Source organism: Sminthopsis crassicaudata, chromosome 6 (genome assembly GCF_048593235.1).
Source record: "Sminthopsis crassicaudata isolate SCR6 chromosome 6, ASM4859323v1, whole genome shotgun sequence".
Taxonomy (NCBI): domain Eukaryota; kingdom Metazoa; phylum Chordata; class Mammalia; order Dasyuromorphia; family Dasyuridae; genus Sminthopsis; species Sminthopsis crassicaudata.
The window spans coordinates 121482679-121501443 of record NC_133622.1 but is presented as its reverse complement, the minus strand read 5'-3'; the positions used below and the strand labels follow the sequence as shown (position 1 = coordinate 121501443).

The window sequence follows — 18765 nt, the reverse complement described above, 5'->3', positions numbered from 1 at the left end:
GTCCCATTTTTGATGGAAATTCAAAGGCAGATAGCCTTCTAACCATGTTAGCCAATAGTCCTTTATTTCAGGAAGCACAAGAATCTCATTCTAAATATCATCAGGCTGCCTGAGCTTTACGTTTACAATTTGGAATCACAAGAGAGGAAGCTAGGAGCATAGTAAAAAGCTGTACAGCTTGTCTTCCTTTCCATGCTCCTACACTCCCTCCAGGAAGAATCCTCGTGGTTTGAGACCCAATGAAATCTGGCAAATGGATGTGACCCATTATAAATCTTTTGGTCATTTTTCTTTTCCATGTCGTGGTAGACACCTTTTCGGGATTCACATTTGCAATGCCAGCAGCAAAAGAGACAGCCCGAGTGGTAACTGAATTCCTTATACAAGCATTTGCAATTATGGGTGTGCCACAAGCAATAAAAACAGACAATGGACCTGCATATACTTCTAAACATTTTACACACTGTTGTGCACAGTATAAGATTTTACATACCACGGGCATACCCTTTAATCCTCAAGGGCAGGCAATAGTAGAGAGAAGAAACAGAGATATTAAGACACTCCTCCAAAAACAAAAGAAAGGGGGAGCCATGGGTAACCCTAGAGAACTTCTAAATTTAGTTCTCTATACCATTAATTTTTTAATTTTTGACAAAGATGCACTGGCTCCAGCAGACAGGTTTTATAACCTACTGGAAGGGCAGTGTCCAGTGCGAGCAGCTCCACTGTCTTTAGATAATCGCCAAGTGATGTGGAGAGACTCAGAAAGTGGTGAATGGAAGGGACCAGATAGGTTAACTGCTTGGGGGAGAGGGTTTGCTTGTATCTCCACAGATGGAGAAGGAATCAGATGGGTGCCAACGAGCCGTATTTGCCTTGTCCATTGGAGAGACCCTTGAAACGAAGAAGACCCAAGAAACATCAGGTGGTTCCGTTGCTGACTGTGCCCACCACTGGAAGAACCTGGCAGTTATGGCGTTTGACCCATGGACATCAAAAACTGTTGGACTTGAAAATCCTCAGGAATCATTGGATTCTCTGAGACATCATAAGACTGTTGCAGGACTTCTAAACCTGTAGGAATCATTGGATTCCCTAACATATAAAAAGACTGATGTGGGATTTCAAAAACTTGTGGGGATCATTGGATTCCCTAACAGTGAAGCAATGGACAATAGATTAATTTTGGACTATTTCTTGGTTGCTGAAGAAGGGGTATGTGTGTCTGGTGTTTACATACCCTCCTTTTTTGACTTCTGGAAATCTCTTACAATACCATGTTGATTTATATTGTTTGTTATATCACTACTTGCATGTACAATTCCTGTTTGTGTGCTATGTGCTTGTGTAATAACTCCCATGCTGATGGGTTTGTGCATACTTGTCTCTAATAAGGCCCTTCAACCCAGAAACCCGCTAGCAAATCCCTACTTCTCTTTGGTGCTTTTCATCTCCCTTCCTGAGAAGTCAGGGGGAGTGTGATCACCTCCTTTTTGGGGTTCTCATCTCCCTGAAAAGTCAGGGATGGCGCGACCTCCTGTGGTCTAAAACAAAAGAAAGCGGGAGATGTAAAGGGCTAGAACTGAGCAATGCACTTGGATGATGAAGCACGTGAGACTAATTGTCAATTGGATGGTTCCCTATTAACTTGTTTGAAGGCTGACCCTCCCCAGCTGTTCTGTGCTGACTTGATTGGTGGGACAAAGAGGGGGAAGTGACGTGTGTGGGAGGAGTAGGAGGAGGAAGAGGAAGTGAGATGAGAAGCTGACTCAGTCTCTCCTGGCATTTGAGGGAGGAAGGTGTGTGTGAGGTAGCTAGGCCTAACCCCCTGACCTTGATTGTAAAAGATCAAGAATAAAGACATTTAGTGATCCTGACTCCAGCTGATTTCTGGGAAGACAGAGTTCCAGCAACATACCAAGATAAGATCAAAATGGGTTCATGATTTAGGCATAAAGAACGAGATCATAAATAAATTAGAGGCATATAGGATAGTTTACCTCTCAGACTTGTGAAAGAGGAAGTGATTTTTGACCAAAGGAGAACTAGAGATAATTATTGATCACAAAATAGAAAATTTTGATTACATCAAATTAAAAAGCTTTTGTACAAACAAACTAATGCAAACAAGATTAGAATGGAAGTAATAAACTGGGAAAATATTTTCCAGTTAAAGGTTCTGATAAAGGCCTCATTTCCAAAATATATAGAGAACTGACTCTAATTTGTAAGAAATCAAGCCATTCTCCAATTGAAAAATGGTCAAAGGATATCAACAGACAATTTTCAGATGAAGAAACTGAAATCATTTCTAACCATATGAAAAGGTGCTCCAAATCACTATTGATCAGAGAAATGCAAATTAAGACAACTCTGAGATACCACTACACACCTGTCAGATTGGCTAAGATGACAGGAAAAAATGACGATGAATGTTGGAGGGGCTGTGGGAATACTGGGACACTAATACATTGTTGGTGGAGTTGTGAAAGAATCCAACCATTCTGGAGAGCAATCTGGAATTATGCCCAAAAAGTTATCAAACTGTGCATACCCTTTGATCCAGCAGTGCTACTACTGGGCTTATATCCCAAAGAAATACTAAAGAAGGGAAAGGGACCTGTATGTGCCAAAATGTTTGTGGCAGCTCTTTTTGTAGTGGTTAGAAACTGGAAAGTGAATGGGTGCCCATCAATTGGAGAATGTTTGGGTAAATTGTGGTATATGAATGTTATGGAATATTATTGTCTGAATACAGAGAGGCTTGGAGAGACTTACATCAATTGATGCTGAGTGAAATGAGCAGAACCAGGAGATCATTATACACTTCAATAATAATACTGTATAAAGATGTATTCTGATGTAAGTGGATATCTTAGATAAAGAGAATCTCTAATTCAGTTCCAATTTATCAAGATGGATAGAATCAGCCACACCCAGAAAAAGAACACTGGGAAATGAGTGTAAACTGTTTGCACTTTTGTTTTTCTTTCCAGGTTATTTTTACCTTCTAAATCCAATTCTCCCTGTGCAACAAGAGAACTGTTAGATTCTGCACATATATACTGTATTTAGGATAAACTATAACATAATTAACATGTGTAAGACTGCTTGCCATCTATGGGAGAGAGTGGAGGGAGGAAAGGAAAAAGTTGGAACAGAAATGAGTGCAAGTGATAATGTTGTAAAAAATTACCCAAGCAAATGTTCTGTCAATAAAAAGTTATAATTAAAAAAAAGAAAAGAACAAGAGCCTTGAAAGCCACTGAGTTCAGCCTCTTCATTTTGCAAATGAGAAAACCAAAGCTGAGCTGAGAAGGACATCTCAATTATTATACAGATGGTGTCACACACAGTGGTATGATTTGAATTCAGGTCTTTTTGACTCCAAGTCCAGCATTCTATTCAGTCTTTCCGGTTTAGAGCCCAGACTAGAATCTAGGTCTCCCTGTTTGGGTTTTAATTTTCTTTCCTCTATGGACACTACTTAAAATTTTTTTTCATTGATATCTTTTGTTCTTTATAAATGATAATTCAAATTGGTTAAACAGGATATTTAAAATGATCCATTCCAGTGCCTTCATTTTACAGAAGAAGAAATTGAGGTTCAGAATTGGAGTTTTCAGAGCTAGGAGTCTCAGCAGCAATCTAGCTTATTCATATGTGAAAGAATCCCAAATATAACCTTCCCAACAATTAGTCATCCAATTTTCACTTGCAAACTTCCAATAGGGAGGAGGACACCCTACATCCAGAGGAGCTTCCTTCCCTTTTGGATAGTCATCATGTTAAGTACGTTTTTCTTGATATCAAGCATGAATCTGCCTCTTTGAAACTTCCACTCATTGTTCCTAGTTCTATTCTCTGGGGTCTGATGGAACAAATTACAGTTCTTGAAATACAAGGCACAATACCCTCTCTCATTTCTCCCATTAAAAAAAGAAAAAGAGAGAGAAAGAGAAAGAAAAAAAGGTTGAGGGAGGGAGAAAAATATAAAGACAGGGAGACAGAAGGAAGAAAGACAAAACCCTTATAACAAATATGCATAGTCAAGCAAAACAAATTTCTACATTAGGCACATCCAAAATGTGTATCTCAATTCTCCAGATGGTCTTAAAAGGGCAAAGTACAGGGAGTGGATCTGTCATTTCCTTATTCCTCCAAGCTCTGTTCCTCTCAAGGCAGCCAAAGATAACATTAACCCTTTTGGTCACCACTGTAATGATTCATATAATGCTTCTAATCTTATAAAACTCTCAAATTTTTGTTGAATGAATTGCTATTTAGTCATTCCTTCTTATCTTGTATGTATATAAAGTTGTTTTTTAAAATAACCCATAAAAGGGCTTTATTTTATACTGATTGAACTTTATATTTTATTTTCAAAGCTTAATTTTTTATTTTAAAAAATAATTTTTTTCTCTTCCTCTTTTCCTCCCTCCTACCCATTTGGAATAAAGGAAAAACAAAACCTTTGTAACAAATAGTTATAGCCAAAGAAAGCAAATCTCCTGTTGGCCATCTCCAAACATGTATCTGAATGTGAGCCCTGGGACCATCAGGAGGTACATAGCCCATTTCATCACTGGTCTTCTGGAATCACAATTTATCAATCACATCGTTGATCAGAGAGTTCTTAAGTCTTCATTGAATTTAATTTTATTAGATTAATCTAATGTTATAAACTGTGAAGATTTTTTGTATCCTATCTCTTTTATTCATTGTGTTTGATATCAATACTCACTTTGTGTTGTCTGCAAATTTTATAAGCCTGCCACAGGTGACTTTATCCATATCATTGGTAAAGGCAGATAGAGATTGGAGCTGATTTGTGATTGCATTAGTCTAAAGAACTCTCAGATGAAGCTCTTTTTTTGCCAGTGTAGCATGGCATCTGACTAGCGATTTGTAGTCTTAGAGAGAAGTTTCTTAGAGAAGAGATGAAGTAATTGACCTAGGGTCATACAGTCACTAACTGTCAGAAGTGGGATTTGAACTCAAATTCCCCAGCTTTGAGTCTTTTGAGTCTTATATCAGTGATAAAAATGGAGCATGCTATTAGAGAATTCCCGTCAAGTTGAGCCTAATAATGCAGAAATCTGAATTCTTCCTAGTTTGAGAGATTGTGCTCTAGGACCAGGAAAATAATAATTATTACTTATAATAATAATGATTACTAATAATAATAACCTTTACATATCACTTTAAAGTTAGCAGAGCTCTTTAAAATATTAACTCATTTTATCTGCACAACAATCCTAGGAAGTGGGTGCTATTATTGTTACATTTTACAGATGAGGAAACTGAGGCGGAGAGAGGTTGACTTGCCTAAGCTCACACAGCTAATAAGGATCTGAGGCCAGATTGGAATTTAGATCTTCTTGATTCAAGGCTCAGCATTGTAGCTCCTTTGCCAATAACTCTCTTGCTCACTTGGACTTGCGCTCTAGGATCTGTAGGATCAGGAGAATTAGAGTGAAGAGCTAGATAAAGTCCCAAGGTCTCTGGAAGGAGCACAATAGCCTTTTTCTGGCTATAGTATGGGATTCAGACAAAGAGAATGTCAATCAACTCTATTTATGCCAGTGTATTCTTAAGAAAATCACCTACCCCTTCACAATATAGATCCTCAGTTCTGGTAACTATAGAGAGAGTAATGACTCCAATTTATGACAAAGACCCATATGGATCTTTGTGACTAGTAGAAGCATTAAATGTAATGACTAGTCATATTTGGTCACAAGCTGTCACTGACATGACAGTGTCATGTTTGACACATTTTAGCTGTAAAGCCCCTTAGTGCCCCCAGACAATTAGCTCCCAAATACAATTTAGCTATGGAAAAATGAAAAAAGGAGTTTCTCCCCACAAAGTAAATTGCTGGTCTAGTAAAACCAAAAATTTTAAACAAAAAAAAATTGATTTTGGTGAAAATTAGCAGGTGAAACAATGAATAGAGCACTGGGCCTGGAATCAGAAAAATCTGAGTTCAAATCTAATCTCAGTCACTTATCAGCTATGTTACTTTTAACAAGTCACAGTCCTTGTTTGCCATAGTTCTCAGCTATAAAAATAGGGCATACTGAAGAAGGAAATGGCTCCAGTACTTTGCCAAAAAAACTCACTGACTTTTGTCCATGGGATCACATACAGTCCAACACAAATGGACATTGAATAGCAACAAGCAAATATTACAAGCAGAGTGTATATATTTCAATAGAAAATAGTTCTTATGGCACTTTGAAAAATCATTTGGTAAGAAAGGCAAAAAAAATTAGAAAAATGGGAGGAGGTATGAATATAGTATACAAAAGAATGGATATGTCTTTGTGCTGAATTTTTATACTTGTGATGGAATGACCTTCCTATTTAATTATATCCTTGTATCTTTCCCTCACAGAATATTTGACAATATATCATGTGCAGCCCACATGACTAATACATTCTGCATTGTTTCTTTCTATTATACTTCCCACCAAGTATATGCTACATCACATCTTCTGACAAAAATGTTATTTCAAGGTAATGCATATAATAAAAATGTTCTCTTTCATGTCACAACAATATTATTTCTCCTTACATAGTGTTGTCAGAATGATATCTACACTGATTAATGCTCACCTGACAACTTAAATAGGGACATGTCCCTGGGAAAAAACCATGAATATCTTTTAAGGTCTTATGAAATATAAGAAGGGAAATCTCTTCTTAGGGAAAATTGTAGAATAAAAGCACAGCAAATAGGAAATAAGGAAACAGGAAATGCTCTTGACAAGGAGACTCTCATCCCAGTAACATTAATGCTTTTCAGCTTCAGAAGGAAAGAAAACAAGACAAAAACATTTTTTAGTTGTCAGGCATGGCTAAGTGTCACTGTTCAGTTGTGTCTGACTCAGGTGACATCATTTGGAGTTTTTTTACTAACAATATTGGAGTAATTTGTCATTTCCTTCTCTGGCTCAGTTTCCAATTCCTTGCTCCTACAAAAAGGGCTGCTACAAACATTTTTGCACATGTGGGTCCTTTTTCCTTTGTTATCATCTTTTAAGGACACAGACCCAGAGAGACACTACTAGATCAAAAGGTATGCCAGTTTGATAGCTCTGGGCTCTCAGATTGCTCTCCAGAAAGGTTGGATCAATTCACAACTGCACCAACAATGTATCAGTGTCACAGTTTTCCCACATCCCCTCCAACATTTATCATTATCTTTTCCTGTCATCATAGTCAATCTGAGAGGTATGTAGAGGTACCTCAGAAGAAAGGACAATATTTTTCACCTTTGTTGTTATTGTTTGTTTACTTGGTTTTTTCCTTTCTCGTGTTTTTTCTTTTGATCTTGTGTGTGTGTGTGTGTGTGTAACATGAAGAATATGGATATATGTTTAGAAGAATTGCACAGGCTTAACCTATATCAGATTGCTTGCTGTCTTGGGGAGGGATGAGGGCAGAAGAGAGAGAGAAAAATTTGAAACAAGGTTTTGCAAAGATGAATGTTAAAAACTATCTTTGCATGTATTTGGAAAAAATATATTACTATTAAATTAAAAAAAGAACCCAAACAACAAGTTATTTGGGAATGAGGAGGTATTAAAAACTTGGGTGATCAAGAAATTCCTCATATAGAACATTGCATTTGATCCAGGTTTTAAACTAGGGAATATTTTCTCACTTTAGAGCAGGATAAACGAAAGAAGAATGTTGATTTTCCTCAGTTGCTGCTAATTTGACTCTAATCAACTATGTTGGCCTACCTTTGTATATGCAAAAAAATTAAAAAAAACAAAAACACCTCAAGATTTATCATTCTGTCACCATTTTGCCCTCCAGTTATAGGAAATCTCTCCAGTAGACTGAGCAAGAAATACCAGTCTATGACTTAGTTAAGTCCCAGGGAATCTGATTAGAATTACATAGCTAGCGTCAGTATTCAGATTTGTACCTATGTCTTCCTGATCTAACATTCCATTCACTATATTGGGTGGTCTTTATATATACCTACATATGTGATATACTACAACTTATATATGGTCAGTTAGGTGGTACAATGGATAGAGTTTGGGGTCTAGATTCAGAAAGACTCATCTTCCTGCTTTCAAATCTGGCCTGATACTCCTTAGCTGTTTGACTCCGGGCAAGTCACTTAACTTGGTTTGCCTCGATTTCCTCATCTGTAAAATAAGCTGGAGAAGGAAATGGTAAAACACTCCAGTATCTTTGCCAAGAAAACCCCAAGTGGAATAATAAGGGTTGAACATGACTAAAAACAACTGAACAACATTACATAATTTATATATACAATACAAAGGAACTTTGGAAACACAAGTTGTGTGGGGATAGGCAAGATTACCAAAAAAACTTCGGTGTTAGTATAGATCTTTTTTTTTTTTTTTTTTTTTTTTTTCTATTTTAATAGAACTCTACTGTAGAGGACGGAACTTTTGGAGAAGTATATTTGAAGTATAGTTGAAACAATGTGTTAACTCAATGGAATTGATGAGATGATTGTTCTCTAATTCACACATATACTTAGTACTTAGCATGGTGATGTAATAGTTCTACAATTGATGTAATTGTAATAGGGTATTTAAACTGAGGACAAAGTCAGCCATAGACATTCTATCTTTGACTATCCTGCCTCCTGCACTATGGGAAAGATTGGCAGACTGGCAGACTGGCAGACTGCTGGAAGAAACTGGGGATAGTCAGTCAGACTGTGAGTCAGACTGCTGGAAGAGACTGTGAAGCAGACTGATTCAGACTGAGAGACTGAAGGAGACAATAAAGACTTTGGACTTTATTCCTGACTATTCTTGTGGTGATTATTCTTCTGAGACCAAGGCTGGTCTAGCCCAGATATTACACTCTTCAACTGAAAAAAGAAGAAAGATTTACATCTCAAACTTTTATGATAGGTTTGTCTTAATGATAGCCCTTGCTTGATTTAATGGCTCATTTAAAAGAAAATTTCCTACTAAAATACATCCTTTTTGTTTTTGTTTAGCTCACACATGCATACATGGCAGTGGCAGGGATGGGAGACTGGAAACGTTCTATAAGAATAGCACAAAAAAACCAAAGCTGATTTTTAGTTTCCCAAGAAGCATTGCTTCAATGTTCAAAGGAATCCTTCATTTAAAATAATCTAGTTCTCTATCTTAATTTAATATTTTTTACTGTTCCACAGAAAAGAATACTCAAAGCATAGTAGACAAAAGAAGGCACAGTAGAAAAATGATCATCTCTAAATTTTTAAAATATTCAGTGTGTTTTTGAATATTTTAAGAATAGTAACAATATTGTTATAGCATTATAAAAAGCCTGGATGCTGATTGATGAAACAGAATTTTAAATGTATATTTTGCAAGCTGCTATTTTTATCCTCAAATACAAGGATCTGGTTTTGGCTTTTGGTTTTGTGTTTTACTTTGTGGAGGAGAAAACTAGTTCTTTCTTTCCATAGTTGCTCAGTTGGAGGATTTTGTTTGTGTCAGGGTCATGTCGTATGACTGAGTGAGCTCATTAGAGGAGATCCACACACAAAAAAATATACTCTTCCATACAATATGTAGGTCTAGGTAGGGACTATATAAATGACAACTGAAGTGTACAGGACTCCTTAATCCAAAGAAAGCAGATGCTTTTTGCTGTAGAAATATGTCTCTAATCAAAGAACTGAGAAAGAAGAATGCTGTCTGATAATAGAGAGATAATGGACTAATAGAAGGAATAAGAAACACATTTTAAAAGATGACCAAGTGGAATTTTATTTGCTTTACTCTGGTTATATGATATGAGTTATGTAATTATCATTTTTGTTTCAATAAATGGAGAAAGATAAGAAAATAATTAATATTTGATGATTATTGATTAATTTTCTTATATTGCTTTCTCCTTTCTTTTAAAATATTTGTTTCAAAAGACAGCTTGCTAGGTAGGGGAGGAAGAAGAATATATTAAAAATAAATATGATGTAGGAACAAAGACTATCAATAAAAAATATAATTTTTTGTTGTAAAAACAAATCACTGATATCTCTTCTTCTCTCTTTTTTTCTCCATCTTTTCTATCTTTCTGTGTTTCTTTCTCTCTGTTCCTCTGTCTCTGACTCTGTCTGTGTATCTCTCTCACCCTCCTCCCATCTTTATTACAAGACTTTCCAATCAAGATAAAAGTGAGATAAAAGCAAGATTTTGGTGAAGATTATTCGTGAGAGCAGTCTAAAGTCCCCGAGGATCACCCCAGCTCTCAGAAGTAATAACCCAGTTGCTGTCATGAACAGTGCTTAGCTGAGATGGGAATCCTCCCACAGGGAACAACTCACTTATGTTGCTCCCTTGCTTTGTTGGAGTCAGTTCTCTCTCCCAAGAGCAAGTGTCCTCAAAATAAGTAGCAGAAAAACAGATCCTCCTCAACAGAGGATCCCAACAAGCTCCTAAAGTCCAGGAAATGGTGGCACCTCTCTCCCCTCTGCTTCCATCCTGGCACTTGAAGGCTTTGTCTAGGTGCACAATCCCCAAGAAGATGGGGATAGACATTCCCAGTAACTACTGATCATTTGTCACCTTCTGAGCATACAGACCAGGCTAGAGGAAACATGAAGATATTCTGAGGGACAGAAAGGGGGTGCCTGAAAGGTGAGTCAAACAACTGCTATCAGTGATACCAATGGGGTATCAAACTCAAATCAAAATGGGGACCACTAAATTGTACATACAGATCCCCTATAGATTTAAAATACTCAATTATCTATGTTCCATTGTATTTTTTATTTATTTTGTTAGATGTTACCCAATTACATTTTAATTTAATTGTGTTTGACAGCTCCTTTAGACCCTGGTGGATAGTACAAGATCCTGGGCCCAAAGACAATGGAATAACCGCAATCACAGAGGGTGGGGTATAGTTATGAAAAAGGCATCTCATGCACTTAAGACCACTGATCCTTCCTCCAGCCTAATTGTTTTGGAGGAAGGGCAGTAACCCTGGAGGTGCTAAGTCATATCTTGACAACTTTCTCTTCCAGGTATAGTAGACCACTCCTCCTCCCTCTTTCTCCAGCAGCTGAAGATGCAAGAAAAAAAAAATATTACCACCAAAGTTCTTAGGATTTTCACATGGCTCAACATTAGAAATGAAAATGGACATATATCAATGAAATTGGTCATAACAAAGATGTATCACCATCTGTTTTATGGCTACACCCTAAAGATCATGTAAATGACCTCTGCCAAAGTGGTCCCGAAGATAAAGGGCCAGCTGTAGGGTCAGACTCCTTTTCCCAAGTTTCCATCTGAACTTAGTTATTTACTAGCTATATAACTCTGGGCAAGTCATTTAATCTTATTTACCTCAGATATGTCATCTATAAAATGGGCTAGGGAAGGAAATGGCAAATCTTTGCACCCCCAAACCCCAAAGGTAATCACAGAGTCATGATTGAACAATAACAGCAAACTCCTTTAAAGCAAAGATTGTCTCACTTTTTTATATGCACCTCAGCATGTAGTAGACACTTAATATCATTTCACTCAGGGCAGCTAGGTGACTCAGTGGATAAAGCATCAGCCCTGAAGTTAAGAGGATCTGAATTCAAATTTGACCTCAGACATGTAACACTGCCAAGCTGCATGACCCTAGGCAAATCAATTAATCCCATTTGCCTCAGGGGAGAAAAATGTATATGTTTTCATTCATTCATTGTCACAATCAATTAATTCCTTCAAGGTAGACTGACACACTTGCCAAATGCCCAGCAGCCAAGTTGAACCATTGCTATTTTGTTCATTCATATAGCTTCCTTATTTTCTTATTTCTTAATGGAAAAAGAGAAAAAGATAAATGGTTCTTAACATCTTTCACTTGTCCATTTTATTCCTATGCTTCATTTGTGATTAGCAACTATTTAGTTGTGATTTCTTTAGATTTTAATTGCAGCAACTCCTAAACAAAGAACTTTTGTTTCCTTTCAGCAGCACCATTCTTTTCTTCTACAAATAAATTGTCCCCATTGCCAGGGAATAGAGATTTCAGGTGTTTGTCAATTTACATTAGGCTTCTTTCAGATCAAAAGGCTGACAATAAATATGAGAAAAACTATTTCCAGGAAGTCAAACAAATGGGGAGCAAAGGGGAAAATCATTATGGTAATATTGCTGAGTGCATGACCTTAACCTAAAGATGACTTGTCCTTTTATATCCTAAGAATTGGAGGTAAAGTGGGGTGGAGGAGGGTAATGTTTACTTTAAAATATAGTGTGCTGATGCAATACTCTATTATGAGTTACTCTGCTGACAGGAAAACACAGAGAATGCTGGCAACTAGCTGCTAAGTAAAAAAAAAAAAAAAAAGGACTGGATTTGACTCAGAGAATCTGGGTTTGAATTGTACTTCAACTACTTAGTAACTTCATGATATTAGACAAATCATTTAATCTCAGTCTTTTGTTTCCTTGTCCATAAAATGGGGTGGCTGATCTAAATCTATGATCCTGAGAAGTTGAAGTACAAGGCAAAAGCCTTAGAAAGGCAAATATTTGAAAAGAAAAGAGCGTTATATTACAAATCTGAAATTAATAGCAAAAATCACAAGATGAAAGCAGGAAGAGTTTTCATTTGAACAATAACAATATTTTTAAAGTCTTTCATTTCATAGATAAGGAAAGATGTCAGGGTTGATTCTTTTCAGGGATTAATGAGTAGCCATGGAGAAAAGAAAGAAGTGGGGGGCTGGGCACACTGGAACATAGAGGTAGTACCTGCTGAGGACCACTAGTTGGGGGCTTTTCTGAGGATTGCATCTTGTTTTGGAGGGGTGGGGATAATGACTAGGTTTGTGTCTTGCTTTCCATAATGTTTGCCCATAAACCCCAACTCATTTCCTGGTGATACAAAAAAAAAAAAAAAAAAAAAAAAAAAAAAAAAAAAAAAACCATTACCCAAATATCTGTAGTAGAAGAAGATGATGAAAATTTTCTTGGATATTTAATGATAATTGGCAAGAAATGTGCAGTTGATTTGGGATTGAAGAGAGGATACCAAATGGTGATCAACAAAGGTATAGTGAGTATGCAATCTATCATATCCATCTGCATGTCCTTGGAGGATGTCTCAAAAATTGTTGGAATGATTTATTTAGGGAGCAAAGCACGTTTATGACATTTTTGTTAAACTGAGTATACTTATTGTTTTCTGTGAAACAAAAACTTAGAAAGTCACTTCAGAATACATGCAATAAGTTACCTGTTTTAAAATAATGTGGAATTGAATTAATCCCCTTGGTAATAATTTTCTGAAGCACACACAAACTTCATTTGCCTTGATTTCTACCCTACTGATCTGGAATCTATTCTTTCCCTGTCAAGCTTGGATTGGTCAGTCAAAGGAGATTCTGTAGGAAGAAGGGGACAGAAAAGTGTATCATAGATTATCAGAGTTAGAAGGAACCTTAGATTGACCAATCCAATCTTGTATGAACCGTTAATCCACTTTATATTTAAAGAAAGCTAGATTGGTACTTGAGTCACATAGGTTGTTCAATTCTTTCTCAAGTGGATTCCTTAAGATTTGGCTTAAGTGTCACCTCATCATGGCTGGATCCTTGAAACTTCATCATTTTCCAACATTATACTTATTTTTGCATATGTTTCATATGTCTGGCTCTTTTATAATAGGGGGTTTTGGCTGGATGGAGTTCCAGGTTGGCTCCTAGCTGGATAGTCGCATGACTTTGAACAAGTTAATTAATCTCTATCTCCCTCAGTTCCTTAACTATAAAATGGAGATAATAGTAAAGAACACCTACTTAAGGATGTTGTAAGGATCAGTTGAGATATTTGTAAAGCACTTAGCACAATGTCTGGCACATAGAAGTAGGTATGAATTATATATCAGATTTCTGAGATATAAATTATAGTGAAATTAAACAATTGACTTGAGTACTAGCTCCTGTACTTCCCTAACTGATTAACTCTCCCTGTATATTGTCTTTCCCTATTAAAATGTAAACACTTCAAGGTCAGGGACTCTCTTCATTAAATTGGAGATAATCACAGAAGGAAGGCACTAGCATTAGGTGGAATCAGAAAAGACTCCTTTATTTGGTGGATTTAGAAAGGATTTGAAGTCAGGGAATCCAGAAGACAGATATGAGGAGGAAGAACATTCCAGGCATGGAGAACAACCAATGACAATGCATGGTGGTCTGATGTGAGCAACAGCAAGGAAGCCATGCCCTAGACTGCAAAGTACAACAATGGAAGTAGGGTATAGACTGGAAGGGAGGCAGAAGCCAGGTTATGAGGAACCTTAAAAAGCCAAACAGGAGATTTTATATTTGATTCTAGAGATAACAGGAAGCCACTGGTGTTTATTGACTAAAGGGAATGACATAATCAACCTACACTTTAGAAAGGTCAGTTTGACCACTGAATGGAATATGAAGTGCTATGGGAGACATTTGAATTAGGGAGACTAACCAAAGGCCAAAAGATCCAGAAATGAATACCAAGTTCTGGTCCCAAATCAAGTGCAATTCTCAATCAAGTACACTATAAGTTTTAGTCAATGACTCCTTTAACAAAAATACAGTGGAAATTAAATGTTTTTCAGGGCATATTGGTTGTCAATAATAGAGGTTCAAACTTTTTGGATTAATACATCAATTTGGTTACCATTTTTACTCTATAAAATACATTTCAGAAGGGAAAAACCACAAAAGCCTTGGGTTTTTTGGTAGATATAAACTAAATCTTTTTATTAATCTCACAAGGAGAAAAAAAGATAATCAGCATTTCAAATCCCCCAAAATCAGTAATAATAATAATAGCAAAAACAACATCAATGATAAATTGGCTCAGATGGTATCTTTTTCTTAAGTATAAGTCTTGTTTTTTCTTTCTGAACACACTTCTGAGATGCCAGGAATACTTTCAGCAAGTCTATTCCCTTTGTATTTCCCAGTTATTTAATTGCTTTTAAAGACACAATCTTAATTAGCACAAGCAACTCCCAGAAATTTTGCTCATCATAGAAAAAGATATGGCAGATATAAACATTCAAAAGAGATCTTTCTGAACTAGAGGCTGAGTTCAGTGCAGATCAGATGACTTTAGTATTAGAGACTCAAATGTATTTTATGGGAAAGGTGGGAGAGGCAGGCTTTGGGACATCATTTAGCATTCTAGAATATACTTAGAATTCTGACAAGTACATACCAGATTAGAGACATAGCATGAAGAGCATGTCAAAAGGCCTAAATTTGACTCCTAACTCAAAAATTTACCAAATAGATAATCAAATAGGGCAGTTAGATGACACAGAGGATAAAGCACCAGGCTTGGAGTTATGATTCTTCTTGAGTTCAAATTTGGTCTCAGATACTTATTAGCTATGTGACCTTGAGTTTTACCCTGTTTGCCTCAGTTTCCTCATCTGTAAAATGAGCTAAAGAAGGAAAAAGCAAACTACACCAGTGTCTTTGCCAAGAAAAACCCACAAAGACTTGGATATGAATCGACTGAACAATTAAAGCAAGCTAAGACTTAGTTTCCTCCTACCTGTGATTTCATTGTTATAGGCAACTCCCAGAAGAGGAAACTCCCTCTATCTCCTTAGTTCCTCTATTTTCTCAAGTTGCCTGGGCACTGGGAGTCAGAGTTGGATATTAACCTACTCAAGATCACACAGTCAGTATGTCAGAGCCGAGACTTGATCTCAGGTCTCCCTAGCTCCAAGGCCAGTTCTTTATTTTTATTATTTATTCCATGATCCTTCTCATCTTTATAAGGGGGAGAATAATAATATTTATATTATCTACCTTCTCAGGCAAGTGTCTTGTAATTGGTAAAGCATGACTAGAAAGTGAGCTGTTATTATAGAGTGAGGGTCATTGGACCTTCAGGCTCGGGGAGAAAAAAGAAATGAAAGCAGAGGAGAAAGAAATAATGACATCTTCACTGCTGAAGATGCATGCCACATTTGGACATTTCAGTCATTATAAATGAATGCTATTCTAGATGGATTTTGCTCACATTTTCCATAAGACTGATGCTATTTCCCTGTATGAGAAAACAAGTGCAATATCTCTTTGTACAATTGCCTAAATGGATGTCACAGTAGTGTCTTATCTACTTAGATAATAATAAAGGAAGTAAACTGACATTTATAAAACATTTTGGCATGAGTTCATATTTTCTCAGACACTACCTATGTGATCCTAGGCAAGTCACTTAACATTTCTGTACTTCAGTGTCCCCATTTGTAAAAAGGGGGATAAATGACATCTAACAACTCTGCCAGGTTTTTGTGAGGTTAAAATGAAATAATATTTGTAAAGCTCTCTGCAAACCATAAAGCTCTCATCATCACTGTCCACCATCATCATCACTATCCACCATCATCATCACATTTGTTTCTCAACTCCTTGAGGACAGAAATTGTTTTCTTTTATCTTTCTATCCTATCTCCTAGTAAAGTACCCAGAACATAATAGGCATTTAATAAATGTTACATAATTGATCTATATCAAAATCCTGTGCTATAAATACTAAGAGTATTATTAATCCTGTTTTACATATGAGGAAAGTGTAGATTTAAAGAAAATGATTTGTTTTGCTTCTGAAAGTATTTGCTAATACTTTCAGAACCAGAATTCAAACTCCAGTGTTTTTGACTCCAAATCTAGCATTCTAGCCATTATACTAAGATTGTGGGATAAAATTTTCAATAAAAAAAGAAATATATTGCTCATTTCATAAAAAGGAAATAAGAGAATAATATAAAAGTATCAATAATAAAAATTGACTTATTAATTATCTAATAAGAGTGAGATTATGACTTCACTTACCATTTACAAGTTACATTCATTTTTTTTTTAAAGGTAGACATTAATCTATAAAAGGTAAACATTGGAATTCTGACCACTCTTCAGCTTTTCTAATTTAATTCATAGGATCATAGATTTGGAACTGGAAGGGCCACCTAATCCAACCCTGTCATTTTACAGATTAAAAAACTAGAAAGGTTAAATCTCTTATCTAAGGGCCCATAGGTAAATGAGAGAACAAGATTTAAATTCAGGTCTTCTGACTCCTGAAGTAGAGCATTTTGAATTGTTCTATCCTGCCTTTCCTGAGTCAATTGCTACTACTTATATGTTATTGCATATTTGAAAATAAAAGCAAAAAAGAAACAAATCTGGAAACAAAATAAATTGATGTGGCCACAGAAACTCCTTTACAGATTAGGAAACTGGTCCTCAGAAGGTCAGAATGACTTTCTTAAGGTCACAAGATAGACTACCAAGCAGAATTTTGAACTTAGTTCTTCTGACTCTAATGCTGTCTCTCTAGTTCAAAGTCATTGCCTTATTTGAAAACAGAAGACTAGCAGAGAGACTTGGAAGCAAAACAAATTGATTTGGAAGCATTAACTCCTTTTCCAGGCACATACCTTGCAATTTCTGGTTGTATTCAGTTCTGTCAGACTGACTTCTCCTCAAGGGGCCCGAGTTACTGTGGTCCACGACCATATTGCTCTCCATAAGAGTGTCAGTCTTCCTCCTCTCCAGCATGTAGAGTCTCTGTCTCAGAAAGGTCAGATTCTTTTTCTTGGTTCCCATGTTCTCTTTTCCAAAAGCTTCCTTAGTTTCCATCTGCACCAAAACGTAGGTAAATCTGAGGAACTCACCAAAGTAGACAGCTTGACAATTCACTGTGGGAAAAGTCAAACCTCCCAGTTTACCTGCTCCTTTTAATTAGACAATTTTGCTTCTGGGTTACCTGGCTGTGACGGTCACCTCTCCAGGATCCCGGAACTCCACCTCTATGAAGTCATTCTTTTCTGTACTTAGAGTCAGACTGGGATCCTGCCACCTGTTACCTGAGACACCTGTAGCCCAGAGCTAGGTAAAACAGGGTCTGCCCGTCACGTGTTCCAGAAACAAACAACAATCCCATTGTGTGTGTGTTGGGGGGGGGGAGTGGAGGTGAGAGTGTATGGGGGCTTTGGGATTTGTGTCATGTCTGTATTGCTCTATTATTAATGTTTAAACTTGAAATTTATTGAAGCTTACAATGTACATGCTTTCACTGTACAGGGAAGTATTATATTGCATGGAAGGCAAACATGGACATGTATGTGACTTTTAACTAATTCCCCACTTTGGTGGGGAATTAGACAAAAACATATACTTGAATCATCCTTAGTGAAGGAGCCACTTGGGCATACACATAAAACAACATTTTTAGAAACTAAAACAAAACAAAACAAACAGGAAAAGTATAGACATGATCACAACAGCATAAATGGAAATGACATGGACAAATTGAAAGTGATTTGTGTCTAATTATAGTTACATAGAAATGAGAAGGGACTTCATTCCCTTCCTTGAAGAAATGGGGAAGGGGGACGCTACAAGGGCAAAACTGCATACCACGTTAGACTGCTGATATAGTCTTAATTTTCCTGAACTCTATTTGTAATGCCGGAGAAATGGAGGCAGGATAGACATTATAGAATAATTTATTAAATGGAGAGATTTATTGGGACCAAATGGATCCATGGTTTGGTCCCAGGCTGAATGAGACTATATTCTCCAAGAATCCAGCCAACAGTGAGAGTTCTCAAAGACATATATACTCAGATACAGGAGGTAGACTGAGGCAGGGGCGGAGTCAGGGTGCTGAGAGGGAAGGGACTGGGACAATCCGGTTCTGACAGGGTGAGGGGAGGCATGGGAGGAGGAGCCCCGGAGATGGGGGGAGG

The 18765-nt window shown here is 36.8% G+C and overlaps 1 protein-coding gene across 10 annotated transcripts in view; it reads right to left on the bottom strand.

The window, feature by feature from the left end:
* The window catches only part of ARHGEF38 (Rho guanine nucleotide exchange factor 38), a 127145-nt gene extending 109282 nt beyond the window's left edge, over positions 1 to 17863 (bottom strand). For 6 of the 10 annotated variants that reach the window (XM_074272747.1, XM_074272744.1, XM_074272742.1 and 3 more), the window contains exons 1-2: positions 17452 to 17772; positions 694 to 894 (exon numbers count right to left, since the gene is read on the bottom strand). In XM_074272747.1, the coding sequence (XP_074128848.1) occupies positions 694 to 894; positions 17452 to 17653 (403 nt within the window). In that variant the 5' untranslated portion in view covers positions 17654 to 17772. Of the gene's footprint in view, positions 1 to 693; positions 895 to 17451 lie in introns of all 10 variants that reach the window. The other 4 variants (XM_074272746.1, XM_074272748.1, XM_074272739.1 and 1 more) reach the window with 3 other exon arrangements.
* Positions 17864 to 18765: the final 902 nt, after the last annotated feature.